General features: G+C 40.0%; 2 protein-coding genes across 3 annotated transcripts in view; both read right to left on the reverse strand.

The window, feature by feature from the left end:
* eml2 (EMAP like 2) overlaps nucleotides 1-18,280 on the reverse strand; it is a 32,050-nt gene extending 13,770 nt beyond the window's left edge. The window contains exons 1-4 of one of the 2 annotated variants that reach the window (XM_031739909.2): nucleotides 18,016-18,280; nucleotides 7,400-7,627; nucleotides 6,751-6,868; nucleotides 6,283-6,384 (exon numbers count right to left, since the gene is read on the reverse strand). In XM_031739909.2, coding sequence (XP_031595769.1) covers nucleotides 6,283-6,384; nucleotides 6,751-6,868; nucleotides 7,400-7,627; nucleotides 18,016-18,088 — 521 coding nt within the window. In that variant the 5' untranslated portion in view covers nucleotides 18,089-18,280. Of the gene's footprint in view, nucleotides 1-3,466; nucleotides 3,599-6,282; nucleotides 6,385-6,750; nucleotides 6,869-7,399; nucleotides 7,628-18,015 lie in introns of those variants that run through there. The other variant, XM_031739910.2, reaches the window with a different exon arrangement.
* Nucleotides 18,281-20,233: 1,953 nt separating this feature from the next.
* LOC116320327 (tubulin alpha chain-like) lies at nucleotides 20,234-23,763 on the reverse strand. Its single transcript, XM_031739911.2, has 4 exons — nucleotides 23,606-23,763; nucleotides 21,664-21,886; nucleotides 21,432-21,580; nucleotides 20,234-21,348 (listed from the first exon to the last, which is right to left on the reverse strand). The coding sequence occupies exons 1-4, from the start codon at nucleotides 23,606-23,608 to the stop codon at nucleotides 20,371-20,373; spliced, it is 1,353 nt and encodes a 450-aa protein (XP_031595771.2). The 5' UTR covers nucleotides 23,609-23,763; the 3' UTR covers nucleotides 20,234-20,370.
* Nucleotides 23,764-25,887: the final 2,124 nt, after the last annotated feature.

Raw genomic sequence — 25,887 nt, forward strand, 5'->3', positions numbered from 1 at the left:
GTTATGTATGGATCTGTAGTAGAGAAGAATGACTTAATAAACAACGTTAAGGAAAACAAACAAACAAACACCTGGAAAGCGTTTTTTTCAACTTTGTCAACCTTTTAGATTTTGCCAGTAGTTCCACATTAAGTGAATGATTTTGGACACAAACTATCTTTTGGTTCCTGGTGATATGCGCTTTGTGAGGAGGCATTTTGCCACATATTCTAATCACTACCTCTTTGAACATTGATGTCAAATATGAGGAAACTCCCTGAAGGCTTTCAAAAGAATTGTTAGAACACCACAGAGGGAAAACCTGAAAGCATGAAACCTCCATACCTGGTGGGTCAGTTCAAAAAACAGACTAGTTGACAAAAAGAAGCTTTACCAAGGCTGCATTATGAAAGTAACACATAAAGAAACTGAGTGAGTGGGAAAGAAGACTGCGGCGGACAAACATGAAAAGACCCCAGGCTGTGCCGTGTGTATCCTGATATTTGTTTAAAGGGGAGTTTACTAGACATGTCAATGGCTCTCTAAGCTTACGAGTCAACTGAAACAATGATTTGAGATTTCTTTTATAGGTTTGTTACAATGTGAACAAGGGACCTATGCAAGAAGAAAACAATCACGAAAACGAGATGAGAGCCTGCGTGTGTGTTTGAAGAAGATTAAAACACAGCAGAGCAAACAGACGAGTCATCTGAGGGCCTGTGTGGCGTCTGTTGTGTCTCTGGGCAGTCAGAGGCGACCAGGAGGGGTTTCGGCTCTTTAAAGCAACCACATAAAGCCCTGTTTGTTCCTTGAACTGCGTGCATGTGTTTCTGTTTGTGTGCATGTGTAAGTGTGGTCTGCCAGGAAGATGAGGCGTGGCATGGCTCTAGCCAATAACAGAACACGATTGATCCAGAACATGTAATTATGGCGGTCCAGGCTGCGCAACTGGCAGCCGGACAGGGCACATAACTCTGCTTCTACAACTCAACGGCAGCGGCAGTCACTAGTCACCGGGTTTCCAGGCAGAGGGAACGCACAAACAGGCCTCTCATTAACATGCAGCACCGAGCGTATAGTTGGCCTTTTCTGTGGGCTCTCTGAAAACACAAAGGGTTCTTGTAAGAACCAGAGGGCACTAATGAGCACCTGTGCATCTGCAGAAAGATTAAAAGGACTGACATTTTTGTTATTTTGTGCTGGACCATTTGTCATTTTTAATATATTGAACTTTAACCACTGTTTGCATAAAACAAAATCAGGATATTTTATCCTAAACTGAGTGGTTTGAAATAATAAACGGATATTTTTAAGCTTGCAGCTCAAACTTACAAACAGCATTTGTCTGCTTAGCATTTTTTGCTGTTTACAAGAGGCACGTTCTCTCTTTCTTATGGGGAATCTTAAGAACTAGTTCCATCCATCTGGGAGATTAGAGTGATGCACGCAGGGAGGCAGAAGATGTTGTGGTCCGAGTAATGGGACTCATCCCCCTGAACCGTGGTGGGAGTGGTGGGAGCGGTCAAGAGTGCATGCATCCATTTCCTGCTCAATTAGGACTCAAGTACTGCAGCAGCTTTAACAATAGACATGAACACAGTTGACTTTCTTCATATTTTCACTTGTGCGCAAAATACATTATGTCTAAACAAAATACACTAAACTAAACTAATCAACTCTGACATTTATGAGGCATCAGACAGTTTCCAGATAGCGAAAGAGGGAGGAAGAGTGTGGAAAGGGAGGAAGAAAAATAAGCTAAATCTACATTTTTAATGCAATGTTATGCTTTCTAATGATCGTTAGAATCAGAATAGCTTCATCTAACCAACTTCAGATTTCTTGTAAAATTATAAACCTCTAAAAGCAAATGTTGAAGGCACAGTTTTTCCATGTAACACTTGCTAGATCCAAGTGATACAAACACAAAAAGGAGGAGATGACAGACTGAACACGATAGGAATCGTTTCCTTTTCCGTGGCGTATGCTAACCCTCTAAGGCAAAACGCTGTACAATACCCTAACTTTGAAATGACTTATTATATGAAAATAAAGACAGACACATCAATGTTAAACTGGTTCACTGTGGTGCAAAATAGTCCTCTCCAATCAGACACGTGCTCAGTATGTTTGCTGCATGTAGAGCAGGATGTTCAATCAATCTTATCAATGTTTCTGCAAGCTGTGCAGAATTGATAATGGTAACATCAGTCCCACAGCTTCCTTAGCTTCCCATCTCTGGTCATAATGCGACAGAGGATTTCAAAACAAAAGTCTTAGGAGCATTTTGAATTGATGCTCAATTAGCTACTTTTAACTTGTTTTGGAAATCAGTGAATTTGGAAAACTTGAAAATGAAATAGAACATAAAAGTGCACCAAGCTCAGCAGCAAATTAAAGTAAGGCAGATGATGACGGGTACTTTGTAAAACCTGAACATGTGTAATATTCTTGTTGAAGTTCAAGGTGTCCAGTAAAGCAGGAGCTCTGTCTCATCTGCTGTCAGAATCAGTCAGGTTTAACAGAATAATGAGTTAGTCGACAGATCTGCTGAGTACAGAGCGACTGGTCCGATGTCACATCACATTCAATGAGTCCCATCTGTCTGTGTGTGCGTTTCATAACCAGGCAGAAATGTTCATTAGCAGCCAAAACAGCAGCTTATGCCTAAAATGGTTTAGCATTTGCATAATGTAATGAGTTTGTAATAAAGAAATACACTTCAGGAAAAAAAAAATATTTTTATAAAACCCAGATAGATGGGTTTTTTTTAAAAATATATGCAGTTGATAACTTTGAATGCACACTTGTTATGTGAATGTTAGCTGAATAAATAAGCATTTGTAACTCACTTTATTCCCATTTGGTTGAACCAAACATTTAAAACGTATCACACAGTTTAGCATTTTTTCATAAGACCTGGCCCTTGCCATTAGGCTCATGGTCGATGAACTCGTCAAGCTTTGTTGTTTTATTCATTTAACCATGCGGCTGCCCCTCCCCAGAGCAACCCACAGCCCTGCAGACAGAGAACTCAACTGCATCTAATGGTTTGCGTGACAACAGTTTCAAAAAGCAGCTCCACTTCCCCTGAATGTCTTCAAGCCAGACCTAAGCACTGACTGCTGACGTTGTTTGGAGTGAAAACAACCAAACATTTAAGATGGTAGAGCCTGAAAGCATTTCCCCAACAATAAAAACTGTATTTAATTTTCATTTCATTTAAACAGCAACTGAGGGACCAGGTTTAACAATAAAAGTACCTCTCTTTATAAAAGCTGTGTATTCATTTTCTATAGTGGAGATACCAACCAGCCATCCAAGGTTTAAAGCTACACAGCTTCCTTTATGACATGCAAACAACTTGGGTTTTAATTAGCATGACTTTGCCTTTCAAATGATTCCCAAATATACCCTCACTGCTTAAAGTCTGCTTCTACTCAATTCTAGTCAATCATTAACTACTCATTGTAAAGCAGCCATTTACCTGGGTGATCTCTTCATGTCTGCAAGGTTTCCGTTACACTAAGCGTCAACACTGGTGAGCAGTCAGAGCGGTTCTTCTCCTGTCCAAAGCCACACCAACACACGGACTTCCTCCTTCACTCTGCAAACTTTTAGCTCAGCCTGAAAGGTCATATTATCCAATCAGAATGCACTTCCTTATTGTACAGGCACACCCCGTTCTGCACAACTACCACGCCTCCCTTTTACCAAGAACTGTTAGAAAAACAATACATCAGCAGAATGAAAGGAGTAATGGAGACAGTAGAGGACAGGAGAGGGGAGGATCAGGTCATATCATCCAATCAGAATCCACTTCCTTACTGTACAGGCACGCCCCTTTCTGCACAACTACCACACCTCCCTTTTACCAAGAACTGTTATATGAAACATGATACATGAATGAAAGGAGTAAAGGAGACAGTAGAGTAGAGTAGAGTAGAGTAGAGTAGAGTAGAGATAAGGATCAGAATCAGGCCGGCAAACACTACAATCGAGTCCACCGGATGGCTTTGGAAAATGTATATTTAGACATTACTGGTTTTTTGGTTTTTTGTGTGTGTTTTTTTAAATCATGGTTACACAGTAGTAAAATTCCAATTCAGGACAGTCAGTGAAGTAAAGTTTTTCTTTACTTTTACAGTTTCTTCCAATTTGAACCAAAGAGTTCTGCTGACAGATTTCTTTCATTTACCACAGCAGCATTTCTTTATCATGTAAAAAAACTGACACGCACTGCTGAAATGTAACTTCTTTTTCTTATATTAAGATATCGCAGTGATTAAATGTGTAAAAAACTTCCTTGACAGGAAGCAGAGTTTCACTGGTCTGGCCCACTTAAGGTTAAAGTAGTTTGCATGTAGTTTGCATGCAGCCCATTTTATGCGCTTTCTGCAATTTTGTCAGTGGTGATCACTGTCGTCATTATATGTAAATAAATAAATAAACACCGGTGTCTTGAAATTCCCCCCAAAATTGTGCTCTCTCTTTTAAATTGCCTTTTCAAAAAAAAAATAATCCTATTAAAGAGCAACATTTTTGTTATTTTAAGATGGCATCATGGCAACACCTCTGAGAGGATGATTTAAAACAACAAGAGTAAAACCAAAGACTGAACTGATGTATGATGAAAAATCCATCCATCCATCCATCCATCCATCCATCTTCTTTCGCTTATCAGGAGCCGGGTCGCAGGGGCAGCAGCCTAAGCAGAGAAGCCCAGACCTCCCTCTCCATGGCCGCCTCCTCCAGCCTGTCCGGAGGAACGCCAAGGCATTCCTTGGCCAGCCAAGAGATATAATCTCTCTAGTGTGTCCTGGGCCTGGCCCGGGGCCTCCTCCCGGTGGGACATGCCCAAAACACCTCACCCAGGAGGCATCCTTGTCAGGTGCCCAAACCACCTCAACAGGCTCCTTTCAATGTGGAGGAGTAGCAGTTCTACTCTGAGCCCCTCCCGGACTGCTGAACTCCTCACCCTTTCTCTAAGGGAGAGGCCAGCCGCCCCTCAGAGAAAGCTCATTTTTGCTGCTTGTGTCCGCGATCTCATGCCTATGATAGCTAATGATAAACTTTCTCAATATTTGTTCGGTTATATGAGGGACCCACATGTTTTATCCATTTGCTGTGGTATGCTGCTACTTCAGTGTCCGTTATAAAGTCAGCATTTTAAAGACAAACAGCTGAGTAACTCCAAACATCTGGAATCTATTGTACCGACTGTAGAAGCTTAACAGTTGGTGAGAAAAATCAGATAAACAGTCTGAATAACTGAAGCCTCACTTACACACGTCTATGTTTTCCTGTAGGTGTACCACACACACATGCTCATTTTATCCATGACAGGTATCTGACACTGAACCTACTGTTATACCTAAAATACCATGATCTTCTCTAGATACTATATTAAGACTTAAATTTACACTGACACTGCTTTCTTTATAATAACATTTTTTCACACTTTTCTGGGGTGATAATGGATGGAGAGTATCTCCACATACATTGTAAAGGGTCAGATTGCTTATTATTTGACTTGTTCTTCACCGTTTTTCCAGCATCTGACTGGGACAGACTGCCAGACTGGTTCAATTACTGCCAGTTAAGTCTGCTTACAGACAGAAGACAGTGCAGCGGTAAGACAGCTCATTACGACTAACCCACTGAACTTCATCACAGTCCTTCTGACCCACACAGTACACAAACACAGGCTCCGAGCTTGTTAGGAAAAAAGGAGTTTTCAGACTGGTCGTCATGGCAACGCAGTCGAGCAGCAATCTCCAGGGATGAAAAATGAAGCCTGCTTGGAAGTGGTGAAAACTGCAATCCCAAAAATGACCACTTGAGACAGATGCTGTAACGCCCAAACCTAATGACTTATAATGACTGTTTTTCCACTGCGAGGCCCAGCCTTACAGTGGAACATGCGCAGCCTGATACAAACATTATTTTGGCAGATTTTCCCTACAGGACAAATGTAGAGGTAAAACCTTTCTTATAACTTACCAGTGTACGCATTAAGGCTTTAAGTTATGCATTATTAGGGATATTTTTGATAAACCTGTGGGAAGCAGGAAGGCTTTTGGCTCTCTGCTGGATTTCACCTTCACCACTTTGACTCGCTCTAAAATATTTGTGCTGTTGTTGCCTTTTGGAGAACTTTAATTGCATTGTCTGACAAATAACATGGTTTACTCTGTGGTTCATACTTTAGTGTGAATCCCAAACATTAAGAGCTGTCCATAGATTTTGCATTAAAAAGTAGAGTTTATATTTTCACACCATCCCTCAGATAAAGGCTGTTACCTTTTGCCACCAGAGGAGCTGCTGGAGGATGTTGTTCGACTCCGACTCTCCGCCCCCATCTCTCTCCTCACAAGGGTGAGACGCTCTGTGGACATACTCTTTCTGAAGAAGGGAACGGGGGGAGAACTCTTGATGTTTTGATGAACAAACTGTAACATTACCCTTTTTTACATGGAGTTACAATTGGGTTAAAAACAACAGTTGATTGCTAAGTTAATGTCTAACCAATTAAACTTATAGTATCAAACGAGAAAGTAAAATCTACTTGATGATGCTATTTTCCACCAATCATTTAAAATTAATTAACTATAACTTTCTCTTAGATAATAGATCAAATTTCAGTTCCATTTTTATTAACGTGGATAGGGGGATTAAAAAAAGGACATCTTTGCAAACTGAAAACATGAAGAGTCTTGTTTCGTTGTGTTCAGCATCTTTGTTGGCAGGATTTTCCATTTTTAATCCTACCTCTTTATAGACTGTAGCACCTCTTTCTTTGGAGATGAAGGCGAAGAAAGGAGACGTTTCTGTTGAATGTAGCCATTACTCAGAGGTCGGGAGGGAAGAGCCTGCAGGAGCTGTCGCACTGAAAGAAAAGAAAATGCCATGAGCACAAAGTGTGTACAGCTTCCCAGTTCCAGACCCCAGTTAAACTTTAATTTACCACTTCCAGATCAATGTCATCAAGGGAAACAGAAATTTCTATATTTGACATTTAAGCAAATGTGATTTGCATGCTCAGCTTGTTCAACTGACAACACACAGCTTTCATTTTTAGCGGTGGCTGGCCATTTTGACTTGTGACAAAAGTAAATTAAAAGAAAGTATGATTTTATATCAGCATGTGTTTTGTGTTAATAGTTTAAACTGACTTAATACTGCCACTGCTAAAGTATTTATATCATTTTCAAATACCAACATAGTAAAAGTTAACAGATGTAGTTTTTGGGATCTGAAACCACTTGATTGGAGAGCGATGACATTTATCTTGGAATATGAACAGCAGCAACATGTTTCAGCTTTACAGAAGCACTGATGTTATGTGACTAATGAGAAATCTGATTTGCTCGGAAAAAGATCAAAACTTTGATTCTCCTTTCTCCAGCTGCTCTCTTACCCTTCGTAGGTGGTGCTGCAGCTGTAGTGGCCAGAGATCTCCTCCCAGCATGAACGCCTCCTGGTTGCTTCCCTTGGCTCTGCTCCTCACAATAGCCGAGCCGGCGCAGGGCATCAGCCAGAGCCGCCTTAAGCAGCTGGATCTCGTCCTCTTGCAACTGCAGCCTCTGCTCCAGGTGAGACACCCGGTCCTCCATGTCCATGTTACTGCTTGCCGACACCGTGTCATCTGGAGAGTTTAAGTGTTTAACATTTTAGTTTTAATGAATTCTAGGGGCTCATAATGTAGATTTCAAGAGTTAAACCAGAAAGATAAAGGAGCCACATGCAGCTGCATATGTGAGAAATAAAAACTTAATAAAAAACTTACAGAATAAAAAAACCTAAAAATGTAAAAAACAAACAAACAAACAAACAAATATCACAATGAGTTTTTAGAACTTGAGGTGCACAACTTTGAATTTATTTTGGATTTTCTCTAATCCACACAGGTTCAAAAGTATACATATAGTGTCAAACACCCACTAATATTTGCTTAAATGTCCCTTAGCAAGTTGCACCTCGAACAAACACCTTTGGTAGCCATCAACAAGCTGCTGGCATAATTCTGGCTGGATAATTGACCGATCTTCTTGGCAGAATTGTTATAGTTCACTTAAAGTGATTGGTTTCTTGAATGGACCCAGCTTTTAGTCCACAAACTCAGTTGAGCAGGAGCTTCTTTCTTGGTCAGCACCTTCTCAGTCTATGGTGATTTAAAGCTCATTTTAGAGCTTCAGAAAATACTGATTTCCAATTCAATTCAGTTTTATTTATACAGCGCATTGGTCTCAACGCACTGTACATTGTAAGGTAAAGACCCTATAATAATAAAGAGAAACTCCAACAATCAAATGACTCAATTTGAACAAGCCCTTGGAGACAAAAGGAAAAAAAAAAATCCCTTTTAACAGGTAGACACCTCGGGCAGTGCCAGGCTTACGGAGGGGGGCTTTCCCAGCTTTCAGAGTATTAGTCAATTCAGTGAGTGCTGTCAAACAAATCTTTTTTATGCTGACAAAGAGAAACTACCAACTGTAGTCAATTATGCAGCACTACTCATTAGTGAGTGCACGTATATAGCTGAGCCTGGAGGTGGACTTTTGATCCTGTGTGGATAAGAGAAAATCCAAAATAAATCCAAACATGTGCATCTAATCCTTCTTTTTCAAATTCATTAAAGATGTGTGCTGTGCAATTGTTCCACTCCGGAAAAAGAAGAGTTCAAAGAAATCATTAAAGCCCAGGATTACCATGACATTCATACCCATGATAAGCGTATGTAAACTTCTGACCGCAGCTACGGGAACTCTTGGGGTTATTTTTTAAAAGCAAGCATCTGTTTCAGTGTTATGGATATCCGTTGCTGTGGCTGCTGCTTTGTAAATCAGTGGTGTTAAATTTCTAGGTGGGGACAAGAGCTTAAAGGTATTGTGACCATTTTTAATAATTCAGACTGAGAATGAGTGTAAATGACAGAAGAAGAATAAAGGCAGGAAGGAAAACCAAACCAAGGACACGAAGACGGGTAGGAAAAAAAAAACAGTGAGGGATAAGACAGAGAAACAAAGCTTTTTTATTATGTTTTTGTGTATTAAAGAGGAAATTATGAATATTTAAGTTCTAATATATGACAACATTTAGAAAATGGGGTTTCAAACTGCAGGTCAGAGAAATCTGGAAGCAGAAAAACAAACTAGCTCCCTGTTTTCTCTTCGCAGATGCAATTTTCCCACGAATAATATTGGCAAGTTCTCAGCACAGATAAACATATTACATTATCTGTGACCACAACGCTGGATGCCAACTTGCATCGAGCTAGTTAAATGCTTTTACTGTGGAGCTGCAGCATGAGGACAGTAAATTAAACTGCATTTATTTTTCCAGAAATGCCACCACAGGCACAGACTTTTTATTAATGCATTACTGTAAGACAGTGACTTAACAGCGCTCTTGGAGACTATCCTTTAAACTTAAAGGTACCCTGAGGATTTTTATCAACCACAGCTTGCTGTGTGGAAAAATCTTTTGATTGGCAGTCCCGACATGTTTGTGCAGTCTGTGCATTTGTTTGCAGCATTTGTGCCTTTTTTGTTTATGCAACCACTGCTGACAACTGCAGAGGGCAGTAATCAGAATGCAAGAAAACGACTGCTGGTTGAAACAAAAACGGATGTGAGCGATTAAAACATGAATTCAACATGAGTGTAAATTTGTTACTCAGACTTTTTGGTTTGGATATGCTGTGTAACGCTTTTGTTTCCCCAAATCATTTACAGTACAAACAGCCTGGTATAGTGACTGACTGGTTCAGTGTGAAACATGACATTTCAAAATGAGTATTTCAGTAAATGTATGTATTAGTAAAAACATGCATTTTTTAAAGCAATACTTTTTGCTAATAAATACACGTACAGGAATTCATATGAGCTCCTGTTGACCTCAACCCACACACATCCACCAAGTTGACTACCTCCGGTCCTCTCCAACTCTTTTCAGCCTAATCACACACCATCTTTCCACCCACCGTGATGACATCATCGTGGGCTCGAGAGCTTATCAAAGGCAAACTGCCCGGTGTGGATTATTTAAATCTGTGACCCACATTATCAGATTACAACCTGATAAAGTGAAAGACAAGTTTTCAGTTGGACACATCATCACAACTGTTCATGAGGTCTGAATTCTGATCTCACAGCCCTAACCCTATCTCCAGATCAAAAATACATATTTCCATTCATAAGTTAATGCTTTCAAAATCTTATAAGTATGGAAAAAAAGGAGGTCCTGCTTCTAATCAGCCTGTCAAATGGACAGGCTGAATAGAAGTTTGCATGATGAGGTGTACCCAACAAAGTAATGTGTGAGTGTAAGATGATAATTATCTCTTGCATCAATTTATTGTAGAGTTCTTATCTTTGAGATCTAGTTTCATTAACTGGTTGCTGAAAGACTGAAAAGGGTTTAAATGAATGTTAAATGGTATAATAAAGAATTTCTACTTCACTGGAACAAACAGTGAGATATCTAACAATCACAAACAAAACAAGCAATATTTGTAAACATCAGGTATTGCTCCAACTTTACACAGTGGTAGTGGTGTGGAAAAGACAGATGAAGCTATCGTTTATTTACACATAATTCAAATATCACCATAAAACAACAACAAAAACAGCCAGGCTGCAATAAAGATGTATATGTGTTTGAAAGAAAAAAGACCATGACATGTTCATATAACCCAGAAATATCATAAATGGAAAAAAATGAGATGATCTACCACAAACTTCCTCCCTGAGCCGTGTTATTTTTAAGTCATCATGTGATCGCAGCATTTGTGCAAAAATGTTTATTTATAAACTTGCAGTAAAAGAGCGCCACTCTTCAAAAAGGGATTTTATACTTTACACTGCTTCGGCACAAGGCAACACGATGCCCAGCATTGTAAACTGAGACACAGGCAGTACTGTTACCCTTACTGTATTATATTTCATAGTCAAATGACACAGGAAGAAGCCATGAGGAAATTAAGCTTCAGATTTACATACAAACACGAAGTTCAGGGGAGATTTGCATGGCAGAGTTGGCCTACACAGACCAGCATCTAAGGTAAGATTGTCTCGGGCCTCTATCATTGTTTCTCTTGTTCAATGAAAAAGCAGTTTGGGTGTCCCTGTTCAACACAGCTAGTCATCATAATGACCTAAACGTTGGTTCTGACAACTCAAAAATAAAAAGGCAAAGTAAAAGAACCATCACAGTTACTATAACTCATGATACTTACAAAAGTCCATCTACAAGAAAGAAGCAAGAAACTCTCCAGCTGGCTTAAAATGCAGTTATATTGACACATTGTATAAATTAAATGTAACTTCAGTGTCACCAGGACATAATTACTGCATGTACAGAGTTGCCAGTCAGCCCTGATAGAAACTGTTTACAATGTTTGCTGTCTTTTCCCCCAAATAATGGGTTTTTTGTTTGTTGTTTTTTTTTTTTAAAGGAATGATTACAATTAATTAAAACAAGCTGAAAATGGAGACACACAACTAGGAATGGTTGTCAGCTGAAGAGGGAGAAGCCAGAATGTAGGTGGGAGGAGATCACGAGTTGAACAAACCGAGAAAGGATGAAGAGGTGGGAGAAGAACGATTCATTTTTATCGGACTACTGCAGTAATCACGTTTATCTAAACTACTGCGACTACTGAGTACACTTAATTGAGGAGACAAACAGAATGAGGTGGAAGGCAGGAGAGACAGCTGCAAAATGAAAGAACCTAGAATGAACAGTTTTGCCTTAACAGGGCTTTGTCTGCAATCATCCAATACTCACTAGACAGCTACAACATGAAGTCCTTAGAATGTAAAATACTTTTCTAGTTTGATTTTGGATCAATTTAAGGGTATGTAATATTTGTAACTTAAATTCAGGTCCCTAAATCAGAGGATTTCATCTCCTTTACAGGGGCTATTTTAGCACAGCTCACACAAGCCTCTTCACGTCAGAGCTTTATCAACTGGCAACCGATTTAGCTGAGCTTCAGTCGTGTAATCTGATGCTAATGTGCTAACCTTATTATGTTGACATGCCGGAGGCCATTCATGCGAGCATCTCGTAAAAGATGTTTTGCTAAGTGTTTATACGAAACTTGTAAAAAGCATTTAATATTAAAAGACACAAACAGCTGTAGGTTTATTTGTTGTTTTCATAATTGTACTGTGTGCAGTGCTGATAACACTGGTCACAAAGCTGCTAACATCAGCTTTGTGACCATCCATCCATTTTCTTCCCCAGTTTACCCAGTTCTGGCTGGAGCCTTCCCAGCAGTCACAGGAGAGGCAGGGTACACCCTGGACAGGTCAACTAGATTTGAACCCAGGACCTTCTGGCTCTAAGGAACAGTGGTAACCAAGGTACCAACACGCTGAATATTGTGATGAAAAACAAAATCTACTGGTTTTGGTCATATGGTCATAAAAGGAGACATATTATACTTGTTTCCAGCTATTATACTTGTAACTTTGCATGATTGGCCACTTAAATAATCCACATTTATCCCATACAGTGTAAACCTTCAGTTTAAGCTTTGTCTGAAACCACTGCTTTAACCCAACTTTTTCTGACTGATTGCGCCTCGCAAACAAGACAGCCTCTGCTCCTACTGTACACTGATTTTATTTGAAACTTTGCCCACGTTTAATATGAGAACACACATTTGTAACAGTCGATACTGTACACCTATATGATGTGTACAAATCTAACTTTATTCCCCTTGATGTGTGTTTGTGTTGCTGCCTGATGAGTTGCAGAGTTTGCACTAGACTTGTTAAATGTTACTTAAGAGACAAAGTAATCAAGGAAGCATATGGTGGCACAGGAAACAGTAAACAAAGAGAGATCAGCAGAGTTCACCTCTGCTGATTTTATCTCATCTACTGACAGGACACCTGTTTAAAGAGCGCTGCAGCGCCGGCTACTTTTCAATTTGCCCTTGAATCATCACACACACACACACACACACACACACACACACATACACACAGTTGTTAGACCTCAGTGGTATTCTCTTGCTGTCATATAAACCTAAGCCCACATCTATTTGACATTCAGTAAGCATTACACACACAATACGAGCTAACTTCCATCTCCATCCCAGCACAGCACTGTACTTTAGGCAAAGCTGATGTGAGGATAATACAGACATGGCTGCTATCAGGGAACAGAAACATGCCGACAGATGGAAAAGGGTGGTAAACAAAAGAAAAGGATGGATGGAAAAGAGAAAGTAACAAAAAAAGAAATCAGAGGGAATGGAGTAAAAAGAAAAACAGGTGGAAGAAAAATGTGGATGATGAAATCCAGAGGGATGCGTAAGTGTGATCCTGTCAAAGAGGTAGGGAGGTCGGCACAGGACAATAAAAAGATTGTTGGCTGCTGGAATATTCATGCTGCAGTGAAGTGATGATGAAGGTGGAGCTCGACATGCCTACCTGCCATTGTGCCACGCTGAGTGCCTGGTCACTCCTCCTGTCAATCAACCAGTCACTCAATCCACAGAGCAGTCAGTCAGTTTGTCCACTTGCCCTCACTCTTCCTCCTTAGAGACTTCCTGGACTCCCACTCCCTCCCCTTCCCATCTGTGACCGGTGCTTGCTCACCCTCTCTCTCTCTCTCTCTCTATCTCATACACACACACACAGAAAAAAAAAATCATCTGCCATCCTCTTTTGCTGACCCACTCCTTCCTCCACCTCCACTTCCTCCTTCCTAGACCACTCCCTCTTCCTCCTCCCATCCCCTCCTCCTCCTCTCTCTCTCTCCTCTTTTTCTACTCCTTCCCTTACATCCCTCCTCCTGTCTCATTAGCTACAGGCAGAGAGAAAGCCGAGGCAGAAGGGGTGGAGCCTGGCTTAGGGCCACACAAACACACTGCACCAGCATCAGCATCAGCACAGCCAGGCACCACCAGGAAGAGATGCTGCGACGTCCAGGATCAATGACATGCACTCACACACCCACATAAAGGTTACGCACCACATGAGAATAAATGCCACCACTGTAGTCCGTTTCCTTGCAGGTAAAAATTTAAAAACTGTCCAGTTACCGTGCAGTATATTCTCATTCAAGATCTACACGCACTCATCTGGAAATGTGTCAAACTGGTAACAGCAGTATGGCCGATTTTGGTGTTTTAAAAGATGAGTGTGTGATATTCTACAGACAGGAAAAGGCCAAAACCAATGATAACAGATCGATTTCCAGTCTATGTAGCTAAAGTGTGACACAGCTTAATCTTCTGTGCTGCACTGTATGCTGTTTCAGCCTGCTTGAGGGACGATAAATTATAATGCCAAGACCCCACAATATTATAGAGAACTCCACTCATTGCATGATCCCCAATGAGCAGCACCTGGTGAAAACTGGGAGGAAGAAACTTCAACAAGAAGAAACCTCATTTCACAACATAAAATATGTGTTTGTGAAGTGTTTTCCTCACCCTATACCAACATTTAAATAAATAATACAGTAAATCTTACATTTTAAACATTTGCCATCTGAATTGAAACCTCAGCGTACCATGAAGATAGAAATTTTTCAGCAGACTGGTGCATGACGCTTTTTTCTTTTCATTGCCACTAAACAGAGTTTGCAAATGGCAGCTGTGCAGCATACAGTATGCCATGATTGACGGGTTCGTCGCTGTAGCGCTCCAACACTGCTTCAGCCGCTAGTCATTTCGGTCTTCAGCTGGAGGAACAGACTGCACTCTGCACTGGTAAAGTGGTACTCTGCAGGTTGCACAGCATCGCTTTGCACTGTAAACGTGATCCACATATCAGTATGGATTCATGCGCTCATGTGCATACTTTCGCAGAGATAACAGGTGCATGTTGTTAAATACACCACTGCAACAAAGATGAATCATAAAATATGGATGTGCAAAGGGAAATGGCCCATTTAGAGTCTTGTTTCTTCAGATAAAATTGTGAGATGTGAGATTTAGTTAAAAATCTTCATGCCCCACTGATGACCAAATAAAATTTCATATGAAATGCAAACTATACTTAAAAGCCAGAACCCAAATAACAATACAAACTAAATTGCTAGTTAGTAGCGTAAACCTCCTGCCGACTATAAAACAACAGGACGGAGAGAAGTGAGGCACACTGAAATTTATTGTGAGGCCATTAATGACGTCTGTGTGCAGACTTTAATCACTGAGAATCTCTTAATGCCTGCACAGTGTGTCCTCATATGTCTCTTTGCTAAAGTTATCACAATATGAACAAGTATATTCGATTCAAAGGACAACTGTGCAATTCTAAAATGAGCAACAGAGTTAAAGCTCTGAGGACTGAGAAAGAATATATAAAGTAGCCTGATGTGTTGTATTTACCTCAACAGCATCATTTAGATAAAAGCTATAAAACCTGTCAGTACTGGAAATGCTAAACTAACTCATTATACAAATACAACATCCAGCTTTGGAGCCAGACGTTCAACATGTTCAAACAGACTATGTGTTTAATTTGACTTGAAAAATTTTTAAACACTGGAGAATCCAAACTGCATTTGGCTCAAGCGTTGACCAGGACAGGACAACAGATCGGATCAAGATGGAGGATCTCTGGTTACAGCAGCGAGAGGACAGATGGCAGATACAAGAAGATTGACAGACAGGTCAAAGGAAAGGGAGCGAAACAGGGTGCTTCAATAGACACGTAAAAGATGACACATTTTGGCTAAGTTAAACTCTCTTGAGCTTCCTCTTGCTAACAGAGTCTACTAACAGAATTATAACACACTCTGTTCTCTACTTAGCTCATTTTTGTCTACCTGCAGCCTGCTACCTGCAATAAGACACCTTCATGTTATTCTTATGACTGATTCACACTTCACACAGGCATATTTTCAGCACCTAGTTTGGAACTAAACACTGTTTATTGTCTGACTGTAGTATCCAGACACAGATTAAATACTGTGCTTCACCCTGTTGACCAAGAAGGGTGCAAATTATTTCTGTTTTTGCTTTCAATAATTTTAGTAGTAGAGTCCCCCACTCAAAGTCACAATTCACACCAGCTAAAAAAAACAACCCCACGGCATGTTCTTGCATGAAAATGCTGTGGTGAATTGCAGGTAAAAAATACAGTCTGAAAATAATACAGCAACCGTAATGTAAGAAATCATCCTGTGTTTACTTAAATGAGAAGCTACAGCCTTCATGGCACACAGTGACAGTATGGGAAGGGGTCATACAGAGATGGGAACTTTGACCCTTGAGTGGTTCGACGCAGCATCAGAAAACACAGATAACATAGATTGTCGTGTTTTTCTCCATTTGTGAGGACCTTCACAAAGGTTTATTTGTTTGACACTTATGTTAACATGCTAAGTTAACCTCAAACTCTATTCTTAAAAAAGTCTACAAATGTAGCCCCAGTTCTCCTTTTTTACAGCAACAAACACCTCATTAAAGAACCCACTTGTACCAGTATACCAGTATACTCTATCTTAAATGACCTTCAAATAAATAGTCAAAAATGAAACATGTCAGTTTTATCAGATGGCAATAACCTAAATATAAAAAAAGCAATTTATTTATATTATTAACAGCTGATTTAAATCAAAGTGCCATTTTTATTTTAACATTTAAAGTAAAGAAGCCAAAAAGCCAGTCACTATGCATCCAAAGTGGTCCAAATAAAGCAGTTGACCCTCAGCTGCAGGACCAGCTGTCACTCAACAAGCTTCCACTGTAACCTACAAGCAATATTTTCCTCTTTTTGTTTTAATTTGACCTTATTCTATCACCTGAGCTCAGCTACTGTGAAGATCAACGAGCCGAGGCTGTGCATTTGTCTTACAGTTTAACTGAAATCGTTATGATCCACGAAGCTGCAGGAGGCTTTGGACCACCACCTCCACCAAATGCTTTGATTGGCACATGCTCCTTCTTGGATAACAAACATCACAGCTCTGATCAGGCTCTCACGACCCCTCGCTGTCTCCCCACCTGCTTCTCAATATGGCTGTCTGTGAAGTTTAGTTGACTGCAGGGTTAGTGCAATCCACAGATACTTCCCCAAGATAACAACAGTTCAAACGCCTTAAACTGTTCCACTGATGGTATTCGCATCTCCACATGAATCTATCCACAGAGACACTTTGTCTAAAACAGCCGTAGAAACTCATCACCACCTCGTACACCTGTCACAATCCTCCAGCATGACCACAGATATGATCTATTTTAGCAGCATCAGGCAGGCATTTGCATCATATTTGTTAACCAGGATGTGACCGGCACAGGCAGACGAGGCAGCAGGGGGGGAAAAGAGAAGGAAACTGTCAAATGGCCATCAGTGTAAAAAAATAAGCTGCTGATATTGCGAACAAGACAAAGTTCCTATTCATGATGGCAACCACAATCCCTCCACCACTTTAGTGCTAAAGGCAACAGGTCAATTGTATTTCCAACAGTGGTTTGTGGCACTGAAATGTGGTTCTTCACTCATGTAAATGACTTAGTGATAACGCAATAAATTTTACTCTCTAACTATTAAAAACACAACGCTGTCAGAGAGAGACCCTGAAAGTGTCAAAATCAGTTTTAAAATAATGGGAACAGCTGGGAACTGTGAAAATAAATATAAGTCATATCTAAATTGTAATAAATAAACAGATTAAATTGATAGAAAACTTCAAACGCAGTTCACTTGAAATGTGTTCATCTGTTTTTATTGTAGCAACTAAAAAAATTGTACGTTGACAACAGTGTTAATAATATTTATCCAGTTTTCGATGCAATACGTAAAAGAGTTTTTAACAAGTATGGACATCATATGAAGCTCATTACACAGACACAAACCACGTAAGCAAAATCAGAAGACATTAAATATTCTCTTCTGATGTTTTTGAAATATATTTTAAAACGTCCTCCAGAAGAATGCAAAACCATGTTTGTTTGTTTTCTCGATTTTGCTGAATGAAATAAGAGAGCTGTGCAGCTGTCTGGACGCTGGTGTTTTTTATTTCCCCCCCGTTGTGTCTGATGGAGAGGAATGAGAAGCAGCTCACCGTTGTTGCAGTACTGTAGCAGCAGGTTGGTGCTGTCATACAGGCTCCCACACGAAGCTATCCGCTCCGACATCCTTTCCTCCTTTTGTTATCTCTTCTGTTTTTCGTCTCCTTTGTCCTCCTTTCACCTCTCTCCCTCTCTTCTTCACGCCGTTACCCCCTTCTGTCTCATCATACAAACACGCACACACACACACATACACACTTTTACCTGCCTCGGCTCTCCGGCTATTCCCGCTCCAGCCTTACTGTCACCATCAAGTGCACCCTGTGGGACAAACTGCACTTCCTCTGCGTGCTTTCAAAGTAATATTCAACAATGCTTCTCGGCCACTTAATATGATTTGGAAGACTTATGCGATTGTGATGTCAATTTTGAACTAAATTAAATGTAGATTTTAATACAATATCAAAAAAATACAGATTAAAAATGTTTCTATATAGTCACCTTAATTTATACAAATGACAAAGACTCTGCAGTGAAGTTATTTTGAAACACTATTTAACCTAAAAGACTTTTAATTCCACTGGTCAGCAGGATAAAAGCAGTTTAATCTGACTTTTCGTCTTTTAAGTAAATAAATAAAAATGTCCCCAGAAATATGAATTTAAAACATTACAGATAATTACCTTTTTATTTTATGTTATATTTTTTACATTACTTTTATTTTTTTGTTTGTTTTGTTTTTCCTTAGTTTTGGGTCTCCTTTGCAATGGGACTCGCTTTTATTTTGAAGGGAGAACCATGTTTCTTCCGGCAATAATCTAATTGACATCTTCCCGTCTGTCTGTCTGCCTTGTGTGCCGCTGTTCCTATAGCAACAGCCTCTCCGGCAGCTGTGGTCCGGGTAGCGATCATTGGCGGCAGGAAAGCTATACAGTTTATAGAGTGTAGAAAACTACGAACTAAATGAAACAGGTTTGTGTTTGTGAGACGGGAAAGGTGATCCCAGGCAGGCGTTGCGTTCCTGAATAATTGACGGAGAAACGGTGTGCTACACCTGGCGCACGTGTTTACAATCGATGCCAGAAACCGTTGAGACAGAACTGGAGGTTAAATCTCTTCCGCTGCAGCCTCTGAACATGTTCGGCTGGCAGTACCTACTTTTAGTTACGATTATTAACATTTATATTTACGAATACCTTTTGTTTTTTGTTTGTTTTTGAAAAAAAGACTAAGTAATAAAATCATAATAATAAAATCATAATTTAATAAATTGCCCTATGATGATGATGATGATTATTAGGTACATGCTGGGAGAAATATTGAACACACTCTGTTCTGTTCTTGAACAAATATTGAACAGAAAGATTGCTTTCAAGAAATGTATTAATGTTTTTATTGCTAACAAAGCAAAACGCATTTCAGTTAGCTAAAGCACACATTTTGAATAAATAAATATCATGATTGGTTTAAAATGCAGACTGTATGTGACTGAATTTCATCACCAGGCCTCAAATGCATAATTAAATGAAACTAGATTCAATTTGATACAGAGCACCAAGAAATGATCAGCTTGTCAGAGAAGCTGACTTGTCTTGTGTCTTTTTTCTAAGCAAAGACTGTTACAGACAACTTTGATCTAATACTGTTAAATCTTCCTTATGGTTGGTTAGTTTTACATAAATAAAGGAGTTTCAGTTTGTCACTGAAAATTTATTTGCACAGTTTAGTCTGTTGAAATGAGTCAGAGTGGCAGTACAAACTTATTAAACTGATTCAATCTCAAGTTCCAAGACAATCCATTTTTTTCCCTCTCAGGAGGGTTCATTTCCAGTTTTCCTTTAAATGACCTCAGAAGCCATATTGAGATGGTCTGTGGGCTGATCGTGACCTTCAGGTCTTATTTTAGTCATAAAATCTAAAACCAGAGGCCACCTTAAATTGTTACACTTTCGTTAAGAGTTTAGCTTTTCAAACAATAAATACCTCTGTTCTTTATGTCGTAAAGCAAAAAATCCAAATTGAAAAAATAAGAAGAAATTGAAACCTGTAAAATGCTTTGGAGCTCTTGAGTAGATGTAGAAATTATGAAAATGATTCATCTCAATCGCTAGTCAAGTAGATATCAAGTTTGATTTTTAATTGCTCATGTACTCGTTGTTAAAGATAAGCAGCACCCGGAAGAAAGAACTGATGATGTTGAAAGAATAAAATGACAAAATGAAGTGATCATGTCTCCATGTTACACTCTTATATCAAATAAAAACCAAGTCATTTTAATTTTCATATGCATTTATTCATAGTTGAAAAGTATGCACTCTGCTCCAGAGGAATGTGTAACAAGATTTGGTAGAATGTAACAGTGCTTCTGAGCAAACTTGCATAACTTTGATGATTTTATTACAATGAACCTACTCCTCACCTTCTTCATCTCCCTCACCATCAACAGAGTCAACTCCAACCTCTTCATAATCCTTCTCTAGAGCTGCCATGTCCTCCCTAGCCTCAGAAAACTCACCCTCCTCCATTCCCTCACCCACATACCAGTGAACAAATGCACGCTTGGCGTACATCAAGTCAAACTTGTGGTCAAGTCGTGCCCAGGCCTCAGCGATGGCGGTGGTGTTACTCAGCATACACACAGCCCTCTGTACCTTGGCCAGGTCTCCACCAGGAACCACAGTGGGTGGCTGGTAGTTGATGCCGACCTTGAAACCGGTGGGGCACCAGTCCACGAACTGGATGGTGCGCTTGGTTTTAATGGCAGCAATGGCAGCGTTGACATCTTTGGGCACCACATCGCCACGGTACAAAAGGCAGCAGGCCATATACTTGCCGTGGCGAGGGTCACATTTCACCATCTGATTGGCTGGCTCGAAGCAAGCATTTGTGATTTCTGAAACAGTTAACTGCTCGTGATAAGCTTTCTCTGCAGAGATGACGGGGGCGTACGTGGCCAGGGGGAAGTGAATACGAGGGTAGGGCACCAAGTTGGTCTGGAACTCTGTCAGATCAACATTGAGGGCACCATCGAAGCGGAGCGAAGCAGTGATGGAGGACACAATCTGGCTGATCAACCTGTTCAGGTTGGTGTAGCTAGGACGCTCGATATCGAGGTTCCTACGGCAGATGTCATAGATTGCCTCGTTATCTACCATGAAGGCACAGTCAGAGTGCTCTAGGGTGGTGTGGGTGGTCAGGATGGAGTTGTAGGGCTCAACCACAGCGGTGGACACTTGGGGAGCTGGGTAGATGGAAAACTCCAGCTTTGACTTCTTGCCGTAGTCGACAGAAAGGCGTTCCATCAGCAGGGAGGTGAAACCAGAGCCGGTCCCACCGCCAAAGCTGTGGAACACCAGGAAGCCCTGAAGACCAGTGCACTGGTCAGCCTGAGGATGGAGAGGGAAAGACAAAGTTAACAAGATACAGTTATATAGTTTACTTTGCCGATAATGACTCTGAATTTACCCACCAGTTTGCGGACCCTGTCCAGAACAAGATCAATAATCTCTTTGCCGATGGTATAGTGTCCACGGGCATAATTGTTAGCTGCATCCTCCTTGCCAGTGATCAGCTGCTCAGGGTGGAACAGCTGGCGATACGTCCCACTCCGCACCTCATCTAAGGAAACAGACAGACATTTTGTTATTCAAACTGACTCACATATTGCACTGCTATATTTAGCCAATGGTAACAATGCTTACCGATCACAGTGGGTTCAAGGTCCACAAAAACAGCTCTAGGGACATGCTTTCCAGCTCCAGTCTCACTGAAAAAAGTGTTGAAGGAATCATCTCCTCCGCCGATGGTCTTGTCACTGGGCATTTGTCCGTCTGGCTGAATGCCATGTTCCAAGCAATAAAGCTCCCAGCAGGCATTCCCAATCTGGACGCCAGCCTGTCCAACGTGGATGGAGATGCATTCACGCTGTGGGAAGAAAGACAGGTCACTTAAATGTTCACACTTTTTTCACTACAGATGATATGGGTACCAAAAACCTTATCACTTTTTTCACCTCCCCGACCTGTTCACCATTTACAGGGTTCGTACGCTTTTTTCAGGGTCAAATTCAAGCACTTTTTAAGCACTTTCAAGGTCCCTTTTTAAGCTTTTCCAGCACACAGTTGCAGTAACTGTGACGTTCACTAGTAGAACTGACACACAAAACAAAACGACTACACTACACACTAACTACACAAGACAACACACTAACTTGAGACTCCAAACATGATAAACATCACAAATCTCTCACGTACCAAAACTCTCTCTCTCTTTTTCGCTCACTCGCTCTCTCCCTCTTCCCAACAACCAAATACCACATGTTGCCGTATCATTTTTTGATTGGTCGACATGGTACATTTTTCCACCAATAGGGAAGGAGTGTTTTTTCTTTTTTCACTCACAAGCAAAGCGTGTTTGCTAGCGCTCTCCATAAAAAACGTGACCTACCAACACAATTTAAAAACTGGTATATAGCTTGAAGTCCGCACGTTCGACCCAAGTTGAAATGGAGACTCTGGGTCCGTCGACCCCAGAGGGTTAATCAGAAAGCCTTAAGTTAGCTAGTTATGTATCGGGCTAATGTTTAAAGCTTTCACTTGAGTAAATTAACTCATATTACTGCTAAGTAATGTTAGCTAAGTTCACAGCATATTCCGTAATAGCGCTGCCATACTGCATCACACTCAGTGCATTTCAATCATTTCTCCAGCGAGTTTGATAGCTAGCAAAATAATAACCATAATTTAAAAAAATAGCATGTGTAACGTACGCGTACTGGAAAATTATTTACTAGGACTCACCTATCATGCGACTGGAGAACGCAAACTCCGCCATTGTTGTTTTCCATCAAACACTCATTAAAACAGCAACCTACAGGTATGTTAGCGCACTCATCCCCGACTGTCCGAGGGAGGGCGGGGTCTATATTGAAACAGACGCAAGGCAGCCCAGGCGGGGAAATTTTGCTTTTGCGTCTCACTTTATTTCTCTATCTGATAAGAAAACAATTCAATCAGATAGCTATTTATTGTGAATGAAATACAGTTACATTTTCAAGCACTTTTAAGCACCACATCTGAAATTCAAGCACTTTTCAAACCTTGAAAAGACGACATTAGAATTCAAGCATTTTCAAGGATTTCAAGCACCCGTACGAACCCTGCATTTATCCAGGTCAAAAACCTAAAACCTAAACTAAAGAGCAAGTTATTTCAAAAGGTGTCTTAGAGAAGATAGCCACACAGCAACTGAGCACTAAGAGCTATTAAAGTCCACTGGGACGCTGGGCCAGATGTTGTCACTGACTGGATATAAGCCACACCTCTCCAATGCACAACAGGCCGAACGGAAAGCGGGGAGGAATGGGTTGTCACAACCACCAAAAATGCGCCAAGTCATCTCCCCACGCCCCAAATCACACTTATACCCTCCAATCTTCCTGATAATTAAAATTATGCGACCTGTCTGATTATCAAAGAGTAAAACGTAGTTCCGTATACTGCCTTCCATGTTCCCGTTTCTACTTTTCGGTTAAAGGCAACGCTTCCTCCCTCGTTCCTTAGAACAGCAGATTAAAAACTGCGCACCGACATATCATCAGTAACCAACTGCCAACATTTGGCAGAGCTTTTTAAAAATTCTTACCATTTTGTTCTTTGGTCCTTAGAGTAAAGAATATCAAGAAAAACTCGACAACAAATCCTACAAACCAACCGTTAGGAGTCGATCTAAGAGGAAATAATGACGCAGACAGCGCTTTCGCGCCTGATTTGCGGAGAGGACCGAACCATTTCTTATAAATTAGGAGGTGCGCGGATTACTATATGCTTAATTTTATCCAAAAACAAAAAAAAAACAAATCACTAGATTAATCCGGAATAAAGTAAAAGGCGTCTTCTATTAATTATAGAATAAAAAATGTAAATTTTAAACGTACAAATATCTTTTATGCCTCTCTAGTTTATAGACCCTTAGATTCGCCCTGACTTCCTCGGACCGCATTTCTAGAATCATTTTACGTATCGCCTCCTGGCGGTTTGGATGATAAATGTAACTCATGTATAACTTTTAACAATTTGAGTACAACCAAGTAATTTAAATTTTAATACAGTATTAGTACAATAAAACGGAATTTTAAAAAATGTGTTTCTTTCTGTGTCTTCATAGCTCTGCCTTCAATTACATACGTGAAAAGATGACGCAGCCAAACAGGTCACACTGCGAGAAGAAATCGATCAAGACTATTGATCTATGCAAAAATACAAAGGTGTATCCCACCAAGCAATCCCTTTGTATAAATTGATGTTTTTGTTTTCTTTCTCTTTTTTATATGTATTTATTTTCTTCATAAAAACACAGTATACTCGCTGCTTCACATTTACTCACATTTTCCTCTATATTATTATGTCTATGTTATTGTGTTGTCGTTCAATGATCACGTTGTTTACAGAAAGGGTTTTTTTTAAGCCAACAATAAGAAGTTCAAAATTATGAAAACAAAACAAAACAAAAACTTCCCATCTATATGCCGCTGTTCCTATAAGCAACAGATGCTCCGGCAGCTGAAGTCCGGGTAATGATCGTTGGCGGCAGGAAAGCTATACAGTTTGTAGAGTGTAGAAAACGGCGAGCCAAATGAAACAGGTTTGTGTTTGTGAGACGAGAAAGCTGATCCTAGGTAGGATTCCTGAATAACTGACGGAGAAACGGTGTGCTACACCTGGCGCACGTGTTTACAATCGATGCCAGAAACCGGTGAGACAGAGCGGGACGTTAAACCTCTTCCGCTGAAGCCTCTGAACATGTTCGGCAGGCAGTCCCTGCTTGTAGTTACGATTATTAACAGGCATTTCTACTTTCGACCACTTAAAGTATTTATTTGTTTACTCATCTTTTTAAAATAAATGTAATTTAATTAATTACTTGACCTATTTACTAGGTATATCTTTTGGAGGCAATATTGACCAGAAATATTACTATTAAAAAGTAAATTGAATCAGGAAACTTAAAATAATATTAATATCTCCGTTGGGTGGCGGTAACTATTTCCCAAATCTGTGTCCTTAAATTTAAATATAAATTAGTGTACCAGTTACTGTATAAAGCACACAGCCTTAAATATATTTAATATTTAATACTGTAAGTATGTCATTAATTATGAGTTGTAGTTTCTAAATGTGACCACTGGGGGGAATCAGCATGGGTGTTTGTGAACAATATACAAACATGGAAGGAGGTAAGAATTTCGAATGGTATTTAAACGTTCTGCCAACTAATTTTTAAACAAGACCACAGCAGCGGTATCGACAAAACGCACTTCAGTTATCTAAAGTAAATATTTTTTAGATGAAATAACATGATTGTTTTTATGCTGACTGTGCATGTATGTTTAAGGTGTATTTTATTTTCATTTTCTGTGGTGGCTGTTCGGGGTAGAACTAAAAAACATTACCATTGGCTCAGCATATACTGCCAGATGCACACCTTTGATTCCCAAATTAGTGGCCAGGGTCCCTAGAGAGTGACAAATCTGATTGACTGTGAGATTATAGTATATAGATTACTATTTTAATGTAGATGTTAGAAAAAAGAAAATCTGTTCCTCACAAATGGGATTTCTGTGTTTGGGTGGAATATGCTTTTTGTGAAATATTATAGACTTTCCTCACTAGACCCCAAACACATAATTAGATGAAACCAGATTAAATTTTACAGCCCCAAGCAACTGCTGTTTTATGTATTTAAATATTTAAGGTGTAAAGCTTTAAAACTGTTCTTAGAGTTTGAGTATCAGTGTTTAAAAAAAATAAGGCACTGACACCTTGTCTTTTAATTGCTCATGTACTCTTTATTAAAGATCAGCAGCACCTTAATAAAAGAAAGTGCTGATACTGAAAGAACAAAACTACAAAACAAAGTGGTCATGT

The sequence above is a fragment of the Oreochromis aureus genome, linkage group 14, assembly GCF_013358895.1.
Source record: "Oreochromis aureus strain Israel breed Guangdong linkage group 14, ZZ_aureus, whole genome shotgun sequence".
NCBI classification, from domain to species: Eukaryota; Metazoa; Chordata; class Actinopteri; order Cichliformes; family Cichlidae; genus Oreochromis; species Oreochromis aureus.

Coding starts and splice junctions, on each gene's coding strand:
- LOC116320327 (XM_031739911.2), bottom strand. Junction 21,581..21,663: donor CCTTGAACCCACTGTGATCG/GTAAGCATTGTT, acceptor CTGTTTCCTTAG/ATGAGGTGCGGAGTGGGACG. Junction 21,349..21,431: donor TGGACAGGGTCCGCAAACTG/GTGGGTAAATTC, acceptor CTCCATCCTCAG/GCTGACCAGTGCACTGGTCT.